Source organism: Apium graveolens, chromosome 2 (genome assembly GCF_009905375.1).
Source record: "Apium graveolens cultivar Ventura chromosome 2, ASM990537v1, whole genome shotgun sequence".
NCBI classification, from domain to species: domain Eukaryota; kingdom Viridiplantae; phylum Streptophyta; class Magnoliopsida; order Apiales; family Apiaceae; genus Apium; species Apium graveolens.
Window position 1 is genome coordinate 294178817 of NC_133648.1, and position 18051 is coordinate 294196867.

Here is an 18051-nt window from a genome sequence, read left to right on the forward strand (position 1 = left end):
CAGACCATCTGCTGCCCAATCATTTTCTTGTGTAATGAAAGCCCTTTCCTTTTGTTTGAGAAACTCAAAGTATTTTTGTTTATAATCCACAGGCTCAAACTTCTTTTTATTGGGATCTGACTTTCTACACTCACTGGCAAAGTGCCCTGCCAAGTCATATTTGAAACATTTGAAACATTTGAATTTAGATTTATCCACCATGTTTCTATTTGGCTTGGTTGCTCCAAAGTTCTTCTTGAACTTGAGCTTGGAAAATCTTCTGGAAAGAAATGCTAGATGTTCATCAATATCTTCCATGTCATCTTGGCTCAAAGAATCTTCATTTTCTGCTACCAGTCCCTTGCCCTTGTTTTCACAGACCTTTGAAGTTGATTCAATAGATTCCATCTTCATCTCCTTCTTTTTCTCTAACTTAGCAACTAGTTCAATGGTTCCTCCTTTCTTCTTTCTTCTTTCCATCCTCTCATCTTGCCCTATTTGAAGCTCATAAGTTTTCAGGATACCATACAGTCTCTCCAAAGTAAACTCCTTGTAATCTTGAGAGTTTCTCAATGAGACTGTCATAGGTTTCCATTTCTTTGAAAGAGATCTAAGGAACTTAAGATTAGAGTCTTTTGTCTGATAGACCCTTCCATGCAACTTCAGAGCATTTAGTAGTTTTTGAAACCTACTAAAGATGTCAGTGAGAGGCTCACTTTCTTCACTATGAAAATGCTCATATTGCCGAATGAGTAGCTGCATCTTATTTTCTCTTACTTGTTCAGTGCCATCACAGATAATCTGTATAGTATCCCAAACTTCCTTGGCAGTTTTGCAATTGATGATGTTGTCAAACATGTCTCCATCAGCTCCATTAAAAGGGGATATTCATGGCCTTCTTATCTTTCCTGACTTGTTCAATATCAGGATCAGACCATTCATACCTTGGCTTAGGGACTGATGGCTCATTTCCAGTTGCAGCTCTCATTGGTACATGAGGACCTCTCTCTATGCAATCTACATAGGCCTTATATTGAGAAAGTAAATGGAGATGCATTTTTACCTTCCAATGATGGTAATTATCTTTATCCAGAAAAGGAATCTTGACTCCAACATTCTTCTTGTTCATCTTGCTATTTTGTTGTGATCTTTAAACTCTTTGTTTATCAAGAGCTTGGTCTAATACCAATTGTTAGTCCCTAACAATGGAACAAGAATTACAGAAGGGGGGTTGAATGGAATTCTTGAACCTTTTTCACAAATTATAAAATGTTCTATATTAATAAAATATATCTGTGTGAATTGATTTGCAAATTGTAGAATAATAACTTGGAATGAATCAAGACACAAGTAATTAAAAACACAAGTCTTTAAATACTTTCTGGTAGATTTGAATGTATCCACCAGCTATATATATATATTATATCAAGAGAACTCCGTGTAGCAAGATTTGCTCACAGCTTCTTACAAATGTGAACAACTAAGTTTACAGAGAAATGCTAAGAATACAGCTTACAAATGTTTCTCTGAGAATTTTCTTGCTTAGTGTTCTTGTTGTTTTATTTGCTACTTCTTGGTTTATATATCACCAAGATTACAAAGTAATAAGACAAGATAATAAAACAAAACCTATCAAGTCTAATACTATGCTGCTTCATTACTCTATTCCAGCATCTTTGAATATCTTCATAATAGCATGGAAATGGAAATGCTTCTTTGTTCTCTAAAACCCAGTTGAATAGGCTTCCACAGTCCTTTTGCATACACTCAACGCATGTGACTATGTTGTCACTGTCAACCGATGTTTGAATTGATTATCCGTTGGGTACATGATCATCCGTCGGGTTGCCTTGTTGATCATCCGTCGAGTGGCATTGTTGTCTATCCGTCGGATAGCTATCTGGCACTTGACTTCATTTCATTTATGCAGAATTATAAGACATCGTCTATGTTTAATCAACCTATTCTCCATATCTAATTGAAGTCAAGATGACTTGAATGCTACTACAGAAACTAAACAAGGTGTATGCAGAAATGTGCTACAGACTCATTATTACACAAGCTACTCACTCGATGGATAATTGATCTTCATTCGTCGGGACTATATTGAGTCATCCGTCGGGACTATATTCCTTATCCGTCGAGTGCTACATTTTTCAATAAGTAAAATCTACTAAGGCATTTTGTTAATGAAATCATCAAGTTCACAACATATTCACAACAATCTCCCCCAATTTATGTCTACTAGAATTGTAGCCACAAATTAAGAGAAACTTGATGATAATAAAACACCCTAAAAATACAACTTTAAAGGTGAGTAGATAAAACTGTAAAGTGCTTCAAATAACAAAATGCACAAAGATTAGCTCACAGCCATTTTCAAGGTGCTCCTCTAGCTTGAGCAGATTAATATAATTCTTTGAAGTTCTGGATCTCTTTCCAAGCTTTCTGTTGTTTTCTTCTATCTGATTTTGGAGTTGTGTATGGAATTCCAGTTCATCAGATTCTGAGAGATTTAGCTTTTCTTGCATCTCCATAAGAGTCTCATTGCTAGAGATGCTCAATTGGTCTTCTAATCTGAAAAATCTTCTAACTCCTTTGTCATCCATGAACTCCATCAGCCATTAGGGCCTTAGATGCACTCTACTTCCTGTGTAAGGAATAGTTAGAGTCTTTGGGAGTGCATCTTTAGCTCTAATACTCCTCAGTTCTTCAATCATCTTTAGAACCAGTCTTCTTGTAGTTACATTAAAACCAAAGTTCTTCTTGAAAGATGAATAAACTTTTATCAGCACAGATTGGCTTTCTTGAAGGATCCTGTGAAGTGGTCATTGAATCTCCTTTCCTCCCTTGTACTTGAAAACTAACCTTTTAGGTAGATTCCTGTAGGCATCAATCCCTCTAACTTCTTCCAGTTCATCTAGATAGAGGTTTAGGTCAGAGAATTCCTTGATGTCACATAAGTACAAGTAATCTCCCTTGTTGACTTTAGATTGAGCTTTGACTAGAGATTTGGATTTGAGAGGTGACAACTTCACTTTCTTGACTGCTCTTGGCTTTGTTCTCTTTGGCTTGTTAAGGATTGGCAAATTGAAGTCAGAAATTGGTAGACTTTCCCAGTCTATTGGTTCATCCTTAGGCACAATAGGTTCACCATGAATGTTCCTGCAAGGATCCACCACCTTAATGTCTTCAAATGCCACTGAGGGTTTTGATGCTTGAGTTATAGTTGGAGTGGATTTCTTGGGAAACTGATCCTCCAATTCCTTACCAACAAAGTTTTATTTCCTTTTGGTTCTTTTGGCCAATTCCTTGTATCTTTGAGATTTCTTCTGTTGTGGTTCAACTTGCTTCTTTAGATCTTGAGATTCAGTGATTTTATATGGCTGAGTAGGAATTTGTTGTGTTGGTTTTACAGCTTGTAGCTTGGCCAAAATAGCAACTTGCTCTTTCTTTTGTTTAGCCTTTTTAGCATCTAGAGCATCTTGCTTCTTTTCTTGTTTCAATCTTACCTTTTCTTCTCTCTTTGCTTCAGTAAATTGAGGATGTCCAGCCACCACACAAATTTCTTTACCATTCCTAAAAACTTTAGCAATTCTCCTTTTTAAAGCTGAATCAGCTGGATCCTTGTAGAAGGCAATGGATCTTGACAACAGTTTCTTCTCATCAGGCTTTGATGTCTCATACACTGTATCCAAAAGGTTCTTTAGAGATGATTTTGGATAGTTCACCCTTGGCTTCAAAAGTACTTCAGCCTTTGGAGACTTGATGCATGATGGCTGTCCTCTTTCCAAGTAGTTCATGCTCATTTCATTCACATAGATTTGCCTGACTTGAGAGTGATGAAAGGCTGACTTTTATGGCTTCTTTGCTAGCCTAAACTTCTTCTGAATATCCTCATCAATCTTCTCCCAGTTGATTGGCTTTAACTGCTCCTTTTCAGCTGCTCTTAAATTGGCTGCTACTTCATTTATCAGATCAATGCTATCTTTGGCTGGTGGCTTGGTGAAAGTAATTGAAGGCACAATTACTTTGCTAACTTCAGTGGTGAGCACTATTTGCTCCCCCTCACTCCTAGAGTTCTCTTTCTCCCCTTTTTGTTATAAGCAAGTTGAGTAGAGGAGGTCTGTGCAGCCACCAGTTTCTGAAGCAAGTCTGTCTGTTGAGCTTGGTGAAGATGAATTGCTGTAAGAGATGCTTCCATTGATGTCATTCTTGTATCTAAGGCATCTATCCTTGTGGCAAGATCAGAATTTTTCCTGAGCTGTCTCTTGATGTCAAGCATTGTAGCTTCTGGAAGTTTAGAGTCCATCTTGTCAGAAATGGCCTTTTTCATCTCATCAATATCACCTTTGATAGTGTTGACATCTCGAGCATGTTGAAAACCTTGAATTTGTTATAGTTGCAGAGAAGCAAGATGTGCTTGAAGGAGCTTTTTTGTGTTGGCATTTGTGATGGTTTGAAGAGCAGAATTTATCTGATTGATGAGTTGGATCAGGGTTGTCTTGAAGTATTGTTCATCACAGTGCTTTGAAAATGCCCAAGATGGCATACCTGATACTGAACTGGAGCCTACTTCTCCCCCTATGTCTAATGGCTCTTCTTCACTATCTCCACCTTCACCTCCAAAGAATTCTTCTGAACCACCAATCTCATAATTAACATCACCAGCTATAGAGGGCAAATCTGTGATGGCATTTTAGCTCTTAGCATTAACTGTGTGGTGTGCACCAAGTTAAGCATCCTTTCTACATTGTCATTGCCCTGTTCAGCTAGAAGTTGATATGCTGGAACAGGGTGAGTAAATGTCTCAGCATCAAGGGAGGTAGAATCTATAACAGCTTGAGGTCGCTGAGATAGTCCCTCCCTGTCTGCATCCTGGACATTCATTAACTCACTTTCAATGACATCCATCCTTATAGCTCCTGTACCTGCATTTCTCTCATAATCTCTCTTTTGTTGCATCAAGGTCTCACCTTTGCCCCCCACCCTCACACCCTCACCTTCACCATCTAAGGTGGGACTCCACACACTCTCTTTTGCCAATCCTGAAGAACTGGATTGCATATTTTCACTCTTTTCCTCTCCTTTTTCCTGGGAGCAACCCGAACTCTCACTCATAACACTCTCTTCACTCAATCCTAGGAGTGATTGTACTACTACTAAGTCTTCTGCACTTGAAATAATTGATGGAATTTGAAGCTGTGCAGAGACACTCAACGGATAAGGGATACCCATCGGGTTAGCAGTTTGACTATCCGACGGAAAACTGCTATTAAGCTTATCCCTCGGGATACCATCACTACTCGATGGATGAACAATATCCATCGAGAGAGTAGGAATAAATGAGTTAGGAGTGGAAACTATTGTGAACTCTGTGCAGATTGATGAAAATTTTGGCACAGATGTCTCAACAGTTCTTGAAAGAATTGGCAAGTGAGCCAACAAATCATCCAAAAGATGATGCTCACTTGCACTAGATTTTGGTTTCCCCAACAGAGTTAAAGAAGGGGAATGAAGAATTGATGTGTTGATCATATGCATATCCAGAGAGTTTGTGGGAGAATTTGGTGTTTGGGGTGCTTCTATAACTAAAGATTTTGGTTGTGACTCCACATTTATTGGAGCCACATCAAACTGACTTTAAGAAGGTGCAGTGACTGTGTCTGTAGCACCAGTTTGCACAGTGTGTGAACCCTGTGCATCCCCAAGGGTTTTTGGTTTCTTCTTTCTTGTATAGCTTTGTTCAATAGTCACATCCTTTTGGGAGGATGCAACTAGCAATGAGCTAATTTCCTTGTTAAGCACTCAGTCTGTTGGGAGACTGCAGTGTGGCTAGGCTGGGAAACACTCACCTCTCCAACCTTATCCTTAGGGTTTCTTTAATGTTCACCCTGTCCCTCACCTACCTTACCCACCTTCACACTCCCATCTTTAGATTTGGTGGATTTTATAACTGGCATCTTTTGAGAGATACCAGAGGGGGCTTTCTTTGACTTAGATTTAGAAATTTTGGATTTGGTAGCTTGGGTAGACAACTGTTGGGTCATTGACACAGTTGCCATAACTACACTAGATTGCAAAGAAATTTGTGAGGTTGGAATAGTAGAGACAGATGAACTTACCTCACTTACCTGAGGTGCTTCCATTATAGGAAAATAGAAGAGTGACACCTCTTTGTGATGGTTTGCCCTGTTCAAATCTGTAATAATTCTTCTCTCTTGAACCCAACAATCTAGTTTGTTGGTTGGGTTCTCAAGCACAATTCCTTCAGAGAGGTGGTTTGCTAACATCATGAAAAATCTAGCATAGTAAATATTTTTACCCCTCTTATTTAACTCTCCTAAGTTAAATCCCAACTCAAACAAAACAAGATCACTAAAGTTAAAGTACTTATCAGTGACTAGCATGTAAAGCATGTTAAGCATGGAGATATTAACAGAATCAAAATTACTGATTTTACCAAAGAATACCTTAGTAACTACATCACATAGATAACTCCATTCCTTCCTAAGACCCAACCTCCTAATTTCACTTAACTTAGAAGTAGAGAGTGCATAGTTCATGGACTTAAGCATGTTAATAATGTCAGTGTCTGTGTGTGGTGAAGTTACAGTATTATCAGGAATTTTGAAACATGCTTTAACAACATCACTGTTAATACAGAATTCCTTACCTTTAATAGTGAGTGTGATGGTCTTATCATTTGAGTTGTACAAAGCAGTTGACCACATTTCTTCAACAACCTCACAGAAGATGGTGGGTGATTCTAGCATGGCATAGTTGAGTTTGCAGTTCTTCACAAAATCCATCATTTTGTGGTAGTCACCAGACTGTTGAATCCCCTTGTTTACTAGAGCCATGAAGTTGTTCTTCTCATAGATGAATCCAGTTTGTGACATGATCTTGACTACTGGTGCCATTGTTAGAGAGTGGAACATACAGAGATATAGATGATAATTGCTTTTGTGAAAGAGAGAATTTAGAGCAGATGATTTGAGAATGATATAAGAAAAGTAATGGAAATGAATTAATCTTTTATACTATCTAAAAAATAACTGTTAAAAAATAATAAAGTAAAATAAAGTGACCGATAAGAATTGCCCAAAATAGCCGTTTAAAAATAAACTGTAAAAATTCCTTCAATTATCCATCGTGTTATACTTATAAACTGTAAGTATACTCGATGGATAATGTTCAGAGAATTAACGGCTAAGATTCAGACAATTCGACGGATGGGGATAAATCAGTTATCCATCGAGTCATAAAATATTCTAGAAAAATAATTGATTTTAGTAATAAAATGTATACCGACGGATGATCAAACTCGATGGATAGTGATCATCCGTCAAGATGTAAATTTTGACTTAGCCAAAATTTCATCTATGACTGAAAAATCAATTAAATTTCTGGCTGCATAACAACTTGCAAATTAACTGAAAAGATTTAAGAGTAATTTAGCATATCTAACTCACTTACCAACCTTGAAAATGTGGATTCATCCAATGGCTTGGTAAATATATCTGCAAGCTGCTTTTCACTTGGAACAAAATGTAGTTCCACAGTACCATTCATTACATGTTCCCTTATGAAGTGGTAGTTGATGTCTATGTGCTTTCTTCTTGAATGTTGCACTGGATTTTCAGTGATGGCCATTGCACTTGTGTTATCACAGAAAATGGGAATTCTTTCCACTTGCAGACCATAGTCTAATAATTGGTTTTGCATCCACAAAATCTGTGCACAGCAACTGCCAGCAGCAATATATTCAGCTTCAGCTGTAGAGGTAGAAACTGAATTTTCCTTTTTACTGAACCAGGACACAAGCTTGTTTCCTAGAAATTGACAGGTTCCTGTTGTACTTTTTCTATCAATCCTACAACCTGTATAATCTGCATCTGAATAACCAGTTAGATCAAAATCAGAATCTCTAGGGTACTAAATGCCAAGTTTTGGTGTTCCCTTGATATATCTGAAAATTCTCTTAATAGCTATTAAGTGAGATTCTCTAGGATAAGCCTGAAATCTAGCACACAAACATGTAGCAAACATTATATCTGGTCTACTAGCTGTTAAGTACAGAAGTGAGCTAACCATGCCCTATAACTTGAAATATCCACCGACTTTTCAGTAGTGTTTAATTCAAGCTTAGTTGTAGTGGCCATGGGAGTTTTTGCAGATGTGTAATCCATTAGATCAAACTTCTTTAAAAGACCATAAATGTATTAAGTTTGACTAATGAATATTCCATCACTAACTTGCTTAACTTGCAACCCAAGAAAGTAAGTTAGTTCTCCCATCATACTCATTTCATACTTACTTTGCATCAATTTGGCAAACTTTTTGCAAAGTTTTTCATCTGTAGAGCCAAAAATAATGTCATCTACATAAATTTGAACAAGTATACGAGAGCCATTAACATTTCTAAAGAAAAAAGTTTTGTCTACAGTACCTCTAGTGAAGTGATTCTCTAAAAGAAACTTTGACAAAGTGTCATACCAGGCTCTAGGTGCTTGCTTCAGTCTATAAAGTGCTTTCAAAAGATAGTAAACATATTCTGGAAAGTTTGGATCTTCAAAACCAGGAGGCTGACTGACATAGACTTCCTCCTCCAAATCTCCATTCAGAAAGGCACTTTTGACATCCATATGATAGACTTTGAAATTGGCATGGGCTGCATAGGCTAAGAAGATTTTGATGGCTTCAAGTCTTGCAACAGGAGCAAATTTTTTATCAAAATCTATTCCTTCTTGTTGATAATATCCCTTAGCAACCAATCTAGCTTTGTTCCTGACTACTATGCCATTTTCATCCATCTTGTTTCTGAATACCCATTTAGTGTCAATTGGATTTTTTCCTTTAGGCTTGGGCACCGGCTTCCATACATTATTCCTCTCAAATTGGTTTAGCTCCTCCCGCATAGCTAAAATCTAATCAGGATCCAACAAAGCTTCTTCTACCTTCTTGGGTTCTTCCTTAAAAATAAAGCTGCTGTATAGACATTCTTCTTGAGTTGCTCTCCTTGTTTGAACTCTAGAAGATACATCACCAATGATGAGCTCAAAGGGGTGATCCTTTGTCCATTTCCTTTGTTGAGCTAGATTAGCTCTAGATGAAGAGGCCTCATTATTATCTTGATGTGTGATTGAATTTTGATTGTTAGAAACTCCCCCCTGAGTTAATGGATCTTTAATTTGAGAAATGGGAACTTTCTGTAAGTGATCTATTCTGACTTCCTGCTTCTTTTAATGACCCGACGGATGGTGAGTTTTGAGTACCAACGGATGAAGCTGGTTGTCTCCCGACGGATAAAGCATTTTGTAACTCGACAGATGTTGAATTTTGTGCTTCATTGGTAGTGGATTTTTCTGTATTATCCTTTGATATCGTTTCTTGATCACTTTCATCATCGCTGTCATCACTAACCATCTCCACATTGTCAAATTGGAGGCTCTCATGGTAATCTCCATATTGCAGTCCTTCAATCTTTTTATCATCAAACACAACATGTATGGATTCCACTACAATTTTGGTTCTTAGATTGTAGGCTCTATATGCTTTACCAATAGCATATCCAACAAAAATTCCTTCATCTGCTTTAGTATCAAACTTCCCATTCTGATCAGTTTGATTTCTCAAGATATAACATTTGCAGCCAAAGACATGAAGAAAATTTAGAGTTGGCTTCTTGTTCTTGAACAATTGATAGGGAGTCATGCATTTTGCTTGATTAACCAGAGAAATATTCTGAGTGTAGCATGCAGTATTTACAGCTTCAGCCCAGAAATATGTTGGTAATTTAGATTCTTCAAGCATTTTCCTGGCAGCTTCAATAAGTGATATGTTCTTCCTTTCTACCACTCCATTTTGTTGTGGAGTTCTTGCTACTGAAAACTCATGCAAAATCCCATTTTCTTCACAAAACGCTCTCATGACAGAATTCTTGAACTCAGTTCCATTGTGACTCCTGATTCTTCTAACTTTGAAATTAGGATGATTATTGACTTGCCTTATGTGATTGATGATGATTTCACTAGCTTCATCTTTAGACTTTAGGAAATATTACTACTAGAAAATCAGCATTAGACATCGCACATTAGACATCAGTCAGAAAAGTCACTGATGTTAAAAGCATTTTTTACATCACATAAAAAATAAGTGATGTCTTTTTGGTATGTTTACATTAGCTTTTCAGTATAGCGATGTTTAAGTTGTTCTTTTAAAAACTATGTTACATCAGTTAACATATAAACCGATGTCCAATTCACTTTTAACAACGGTTGACATATAAACCGATGTCTAAGCTCAATTTTAAAAAATTAGAGCCCGCTGCTTCTCCCTTTTACTCCCCGCCCTTAGCCAAATATTTTCCTTTCCCCTTAGTATATTTCCCCCTCCCGCCTATCACTCATTCACTTTAATAAGATTATAACATAAAATTAAAAATAAATCAAAATCAAAATAAAAACAAAAAATTACAAAACAAAATGGGTTTTGCATTTTCAGACAAAACACTCACCTCATTCCCCCTTTCTCTCGACTGCTCATAGCTAAACCTAGAACTCTCAAATGTATTCAATTTCCGATTAGACCTTCAATCTCCAATTAAAGCTCTCAATTTCTTCAACTCATCTCTTACTTTCTTACTGTCTTTCTTTCAAATGTTCTTTTTTCTCATTTGTTTTAATTTTTGTGACAAATTCGAAGATTAAGGAATAAAGTGTGTTCATTGAAGTTTAAGGTGAGGAGTAGAGTTTGTTGGAGCTTAAATCTTGGAGCTAAGGGTTTGTTAAAGCTTAAAGCTCGGAGCTTGGAGTTAAGTTGGATTTTGGGCTTCGGAGTTAGTTTTTTGGGATTTTGGAGCTTGCTTTGTTAGGTATATTCTTCTTTACATATCTATTTATATTTGTTTGGGTTGCATGTATATACTTGTGTAGTTGTATGTATGCATGTGAAATTGAAATGTGTAGTTGTTGCATGTGTAGTTGTATGTGTAGTTATTTATCTAAAACTGTTTGTAAATTGTCCTCTTAGAAATTTTTGTATTTTTTTATGTTTTATAGACCCCTGTGAAGTTAAAATATGGATTTACATGTAATAACAAGTTCTTGTATATATTTGTGTTTGTGTAGTTTGTAAATATATAGAGGTATAATGTGTTTCATATTGTTTGTTTTAGGTCTAAATTAGAGATTACAAAAGCCGCTGAACGCCATCGAAGGAGGTGTTTGGGGCTTGTCGTTGTAAGTAGCATGGTTTATGAGTGAATACTAGATGAAATCTTAAGACTGAACTATTGTTTCTACATTTTTTTTCCTAATTAGAGTGAATATAGGAATTTTATATTGATTATACTAGGTAGTAAATGTACTATAGTACATAGTAAATTAGAGTAAAAATAAACGCATTCAGTAGTACTTGCTTACTTGTAATTAGAGTACTATTACGTATAAAATATAAATGAATTATGACTTGTAAATATGGGCAGGTATGATGATTACCTAGAATGTACTCTTGCATTAACAACATTAACATAAAGTATAAATGAATTATAAGTTCTAAATATGGGCAGGTGTATGTAATAAGTGCTTTTAATATAGTACTAGTAATTGTATATAATCTTCGTTACCATGTAAGTTAATACTCTATTTGACAATCAGGTAGTTTGAGAATAACATGGACAAATCTTGGATTTTCAAAGATAGGGACACACTTGACTATAAAATCGGGGTTGAAGAGTTTTTAATATTTGTCAAGAAAAATACTAGTGATCCTAAAAAAATCCCCTGCCCCTGTAAAAGATGTGCTAACTTCAAAAAATTTGCAGTTAAGATTATCAGGGGACATTTATATGAAAATGGTTTTAGTCTGGGGTACCTTGATTGGATTTGGCATACACAAGGGTCTGCAAGTAGGTCATCAGTTAATAGCAATGCTCCGACCCCTGCATCTACGCCTGCCCCTGCACCTACGTCTGCCCGCGCACCGATACCTTCCCCTGGCCTTGCATCAAAAATAGTCAATGTTTGTGATGCTGCATATAATTCGAGTGAGTACAATAATGAGTCGTATCAGTTTAGGAGATTTGTGGCTGATGCTGAACAGCCTTTGTATGAGGGTAGTGAATGTACCAAGTTGGAGTCGATTCTAAAATTGCACAATTGGAAAGCTAGATTCGGAATTAGTGATAGTGCCTTTAACGATTTGCTGTCTACCGTTGGCTCTCTCCTTCCTAAGGACAATGTGATGCCACCTAATGCATATGAAGCCAAGAAAACCTTATCCGACTTGGGCCTAGAATACATAAAATATCACTCATGTCCAAACAATTGCATACTGTATCGGGGGGTAAATGTTGATGCTTCCGAGTGTCCTAAGTGTCGTTTATCTCACTGGAAGTTAGGAAAGGATGGTAAAGTTAGGATTAATGTTCCTGCTAAACTAATATGGTATTTTCCAATTATACCGAGATTCAAACGGATGTTTAAATATCCTTCTACATCTGAACTAATGACCTGGCACTCAAAGCAGCGAATAGAAGACGAAAAGATGCGGCATCCAGCCGACTCTCCTTCTTGGAGAAATATCGACTATAGGTGGCCTGCCTTCGGTAGTGATGCAAGAAATATTCGTTTGGCGTTGTCTGCAGATGGTATAAACCCGCATACTAACGGTCTAACCAATAGATACTCTTGTTGGCCAATAGTATTAGTGACTTATAATCTTCCTGCGTGGTTATGCATGGAGAGGAAATTTATGATGCTAACAATTTTAGTTTCCGGTCCACATGAGCCTGGCAATGACGTTGACGTATATTTACAGCCTTTAATCGATGATTTAAAGAAGTTGTGGGAAGAAGGTGAACCAAATGTTTATGATGCATACACCAAGTCATATTTCACTTTAAAAGCAATTTTATTGTGGACAATAAATGACTTTCCTGCAAATGGAAATCTGTCCGGATGCGTTAATAAAGGTTATATGTGTTGTCCAGTATGCGCTGATGATACAGTTGCCAAGTATTTAAGCCATAGCAAGAATATGTTTTACCAAGGCCATCAGCGTTACTTGGCTAGGAATCATCCATATAGGAAGCAAAAGGCCGCTTTTAATGGACAACAAGAATTAGGGCAGGCACGTCAACCTCTGTCTGGAGAAGAGGTTTTATTGCAGCAAGATAAAATTAAATTTCAGTTTCGGAAGGAAGTAAGGAAGTCAAAGAAGGTTGATTGTCCATGGAAGAAAAAGTCGGTTTTTTTTTTGAATTAGAATATTGGAAGTTTTATCATGTACGTCATTGTTTAGATGTCATGCACGTCGAGAAGAACGTGTGTGATAGCTTGTTCGACACACTACTAAATATGAAACATAAGTCTAAAGTTAGTGAAGTTTCTCGTCTTGACATGATTGACATGGGGGTTAGGGCTGATCTAGCTCCACAAAAAGGAGAAAAAAAACCTACTTACCCCCTTCGATTTTTAATTTATCCAAGGCAGAAAAGAAGAAAATGTTGTCATCATTAATGCACATGAAACTTCCTTATGGACACGCGTCGAACATTAAAAACTGTGTTTCCATGGAAGAATTAAAGATGTTTGGGATGAAGTCCCATGACTGCCACATCTTACTCCAACAACTGCTTCCTATTGCAATTCGTGCGGTACTTCCAAAAAAAGTCAGGGTCACCATAATTAGGTTGTGTTTCTTTTTTAATGCTTTGTGCAGCAAAGTTGTAGACTTATCGAAACTAGATAAATTGCAATCAATCAGATGTAATAGTAACTTTGTGTGAGCTGGAAAAAATCTTTCCTGCATCATTTTTTGATATAATGATACATCTCATAGTGCACTTGGTTTGGGAATTACGATTATGTGGGCCGGTATTTTATAGATGGATGTATGCATTTGAGAGGTTTAATAAGGTGTTGAAGAGTTACGTACGCAACCGTTATTACCCCGAAGGCTGTATAGCTGAATGCTATCTTGGAGAAGAATCAGTAGAATTCTGCCAAGAGTTTGTCAAGCAAGCTTGCACCACTACTGGTCTTCATAAAGATGAAGGCAAGTTAAGTGGTCCATTATCTGTTGTGACAATGAAATCAATCGAAGAAAAAGAGCGGGATGAAGCTCATTTACATGTTCTTCTAAACAATGTTAAAGTACAACCATATATTTTGTAAGAATTTATTAATTTTGTGGCCGTTCAATTAATATATAAATTATATATTGACTGGCTAGTTAATGATTATATAATTTCTGTTAGAATGCATAAGGAGTATCTAGAGGGAATCCATCAAGGAAAAAAGAAAAGTGTTCATTGGCTCTTGAGAGAGCACAATTGCCTTTTTGCCGATTGGTTTCTAGAAAAAGTTAGTATTTTTATAGTTTCATTTGTGCATAATTTATTTGCTCCGTAGTAATATGGAATTTAGAAGTATTTGTTTCTGAAAATGTGTAGGTTAGTAGTGAAATAGTGGAGAATCCTGGAGGAGTTTCAGAGACAATAAGATGGATAGCCGGAAAACCATCATTTTCAGTTTTGACTTACGAAGCTTATCTAGTAGAAGGGGTCCGATACTTTACAAAAGAGCGAGACGGTGTGTAGGGTTGTTTTAGTTGCTAAAACTGTCCAAGTGTCTAGCGCTAAAGATTTGAACCCTGTAGAAAGTGACTTGACATTTTACGGTGCTATCTTAGAAATATGGGAGCTAGATTATCATGCATTCAAAGCCCCGTTATTTTTATGTAATTGAGCAGATAATGACAAGGGAATTAAGGTGGATGATCTTGAGTTCACACTTGTCGATCTAAGTCGACAAGGCCACAAGAGAGATACATATGTGTCTATGGATCAAGTAAAGCAAGGTTATTATATTGAAGATCCGGTGGATGCCAAGTGGTCCGTTGTATTAACCTCTACAACTCGAGACTACCAAGATGTGTATAACGATGATGATTTAGCAGACACAACCATGAAAAATCCCCCATTCTGCTGTTGTTAGTCCCATAACAATGTAATAAGAATTACAGACAGGGGGTTGAATGGAATTCTTGAAACTTTTTCTTGAATAAAAATGTTCTAACTCGAATATATATGTGTGAATTGATTAGCAGAATGCAGAATAGTTACTTAAACGAATCAAAACACAAGTAATTAAAAACAAGAGTCTTTAAAAACTTTCTGGCAATGCTTCTTTGTTCTCAAAAACCCAGTTGAATAGGCTACCACATTCCATTTGCATCCACTCGACACATGTGACTGTGTTGTCACTGTCAACAGATATTTGAATTCTTTATCCGTCGAGTTCATGATCATCCATCGAGTTATTGATCATCCGTGGGGTTGTTGATCATCCGTCGAATTCATTGTTGTTTATCCGTCGGGTAGCAATCAAGCACTTGACTCCATTTCATTTATGCAGAATTACAAGACATCATCTATGTACACTTAATCAACTTATTCTGTATATCTAGTTAAAGTCAAACATGACTCAAATACTACTACAGATTCTAAACAATGTGTATGCGGAAATGTGCTACAAACTTATTGTTACATAAGCTACTCAGTCGATGGATAATAAGTCATCATCCGTCGGGACTAAATTGAGTCATCCGTTGAGACTATAATCCTTATCCGTCGAGTGCTACAATTTCGCTAAGTAAAATCTACCAAGGTGTTTTGTTCATGAAATCATCAAGTACACAACATATACACAACAATCTCCCCCAATTTATGTCTACTGGAATTGTAGGCATAAATTAATAGATACTTCATGATAACAAAACACCCTAAAAATACAACTTTAAAAGGAAATTAGATAATACTGAAAAGTGCTTCAATTAACAAAGTGTACAAAGTTTTGCTCACAGTCATTTTCAAGATGCTCCTCTAGCCTGAGCAGATTTATCTAGTTCCTTGAAGGTATGGATCTCTTTCCAAGCTTTCTGTTATTTTCCTCAATCTGATTTTGGAGCTGCCTGTGGAATTCCAGTTCATCAGATTCTGAGAGATTTAGCTTTCCTTGCATTTCCAAAAGAGTCTCATTATTAGAGATGCTCAATTGGTCTTCTAATCTGAAAAATCTTCTCACTCCTTTGTCATCCATGAACTCCATCAGCCAGTAGGGCCTTAGATGCACTCTTCTCCTTGTGTAAGGGATAATTAGAGTATTTGGGAGTGCATCTTTAGCTCTAACACTCCTTAGTTCTTCAATCTTCTTCAGTACCAGTCTTCTTGCAGTAACATTGAACCCAAAGTTCTTCTTGAAGGATGAATAAACTTTAATCAGTACAGCTTGGCTTTCTTGAGGGATCCTGTGAAGTGGCCATTGAATTTTCTTTCCTCCTTGTTACTTGAACACTAACCTTTCAGGTAGGTTTCTGTATGCATCAATTCCTCTCACTTCATCTAGTTCATCTAGATAGAGGTTTAGATCAGAAAATTCTTTGATGTCACACAAGTACATGTAATCTCCCTTATTGACTTTAGCTTGAGCTTTGACTAGAGATTTGGATTTGAGAGGTGACAACTTCACTTTCTTGACTGCTCTTGACTTTGTTCTCTTTGGCTTGTTAAGGATTGGCAAATAGAAGTCAGGAATTGGTATGTTCTCCCATTCTATTGGCTCATCCTTAGGCATAGTAGGTTCACCATGAATGTTCCTGTAAGGATCCACCACTTTGATATCATCAAATACCACAGAGGGTTTTGATGCTTGAGTTGTAGTTGGGGTGGATTCCTTTGGAAACTGATTCTTCAATTCCTTATCAACAATGTCTAGTTTCCTTTTAGTTCTTTTAGCCAATTCCTTGATTCTTGGAGATTTCTTCTGTTGTTTAACTTGCTTCTTTGATTCAATGATTTCAGATGGCTGAACATAAATTTATTGTGATGAATTTACAGCATGTAGCTTGGCCAAGATAACAATTTGCTCTTTCTTTTGTTTAGCCTTTTTAGCATTTAGAGCAGCTTGCTTCTTTTCCTGCTTCAATCTAGCCTTTTCTTCTCTCTCTGCTTGGGCAAATTGAGGATATCCAGCCACCACACAAATTTCTTTCCCATTCCTGAAAATTTTAGCAATTCTCCTTTTTGAAGCTGAATCAGCTGGATCTTTGTAGAAAGCAATTGACCTTGACAGAAGCTTCTTTTCATCAGGCTTAGGTGTCTTATACACAGTATCCAAAGGGTTCTTCAATGATGATTTTGAATAGTTTACCCTTGGTTTCATAATTATTTCAGCCTTTGGAGATTTGATGCAGGATGGCTGTCCCCTTTCCAGATAGTTCATGCTCATCTCATTCACAAAAATCTTCCTAACTTGAGAGTGATGGATGGATGACTTTACTGGCTCCTTGACTAGTTGAAACTTCTTTTGTATATCCTCATCAATTTTGTCCCAGCTGACTAAACTCAACTTCTCCTTATCAGCTGCTCTTATGTTGGCTGCTGCTACATTGATCAGATCTATACTGTCTGTAACTGGTAGCTTTGAGATAGTAATTGAAGGCACAATTACTTTACTGATTTGAATCTGAAGCCTTTCCCCCTCACTTGGTCCTTTCTCCCTTTTATTATTATCATCAAGTTGAGTAGAGGAGGAGGTTTGAGCAGCCACCAATTTTTGAAGTAAATCTGTCTGTTGGGCTTAATGAAATTGAATGGTTGTTAAAGATGCTTCCATGGCTGACATTCTTGTGTCCAAGGCATCTATCTTGGTTGCAAGATTAGAATTTTTCCTTAATTTCCTCTTGATGTCAAGCATTGTAGCTTCTGGAAGTTTAGAATCCATCTTGTCTGAAATGGCCTTCTTCATCTCCTCAATATCACCCTTGATGGTGTTTACATCCCTAACATGTTGGAAGCCTTGAATTTGTTGAAGTTGTAGAGAGGCTAGATGTGCTTGAAGAAGCTTCTTGGTGCTGGCATTTGAAGTGGTTTGAAGAGCTGTATTTGTCTGATTGATTAGCTAGATCAGGGTTGTCTTGAAGTAGTGTTCATCACAGTGTTTTGAAAATGCCCATGATGGCATACTTGATCTTGAACTTGAACCTACTTCTCCCCCTATGTCCATT

General features: G+C 37.0%; 1 protein-coding gene across 1 annotated transcript; it reads left to right on the forward strand.

Moving 5' to 3' along the window:
* The first annotated feature begins 11655 nt into the window (after positions 1–11655).
* On the forward strand, positions 11656–13248 carry LOC141702151 (uncharacterized). The gene has a single exon (XM_074505854.1). It carries the CDS (start codon positions 11656–11658, stop codon positions 13246–13248), a length of 1593 nt encoding a protein of 530 aa, XP_074361955.1.
* Positions 13249–18051: the final 4803 nt, after the last annotated feature.

What these genes read in the sequence shown, in the direction of transcription:
- LOC141702151 (XM_074505854.1), top strand. Translation starts at nt 11,656, where the DNA reads ATGGACAAATCTTGGATTTTCAAAGATAGGGACACACTTGACTATAAA.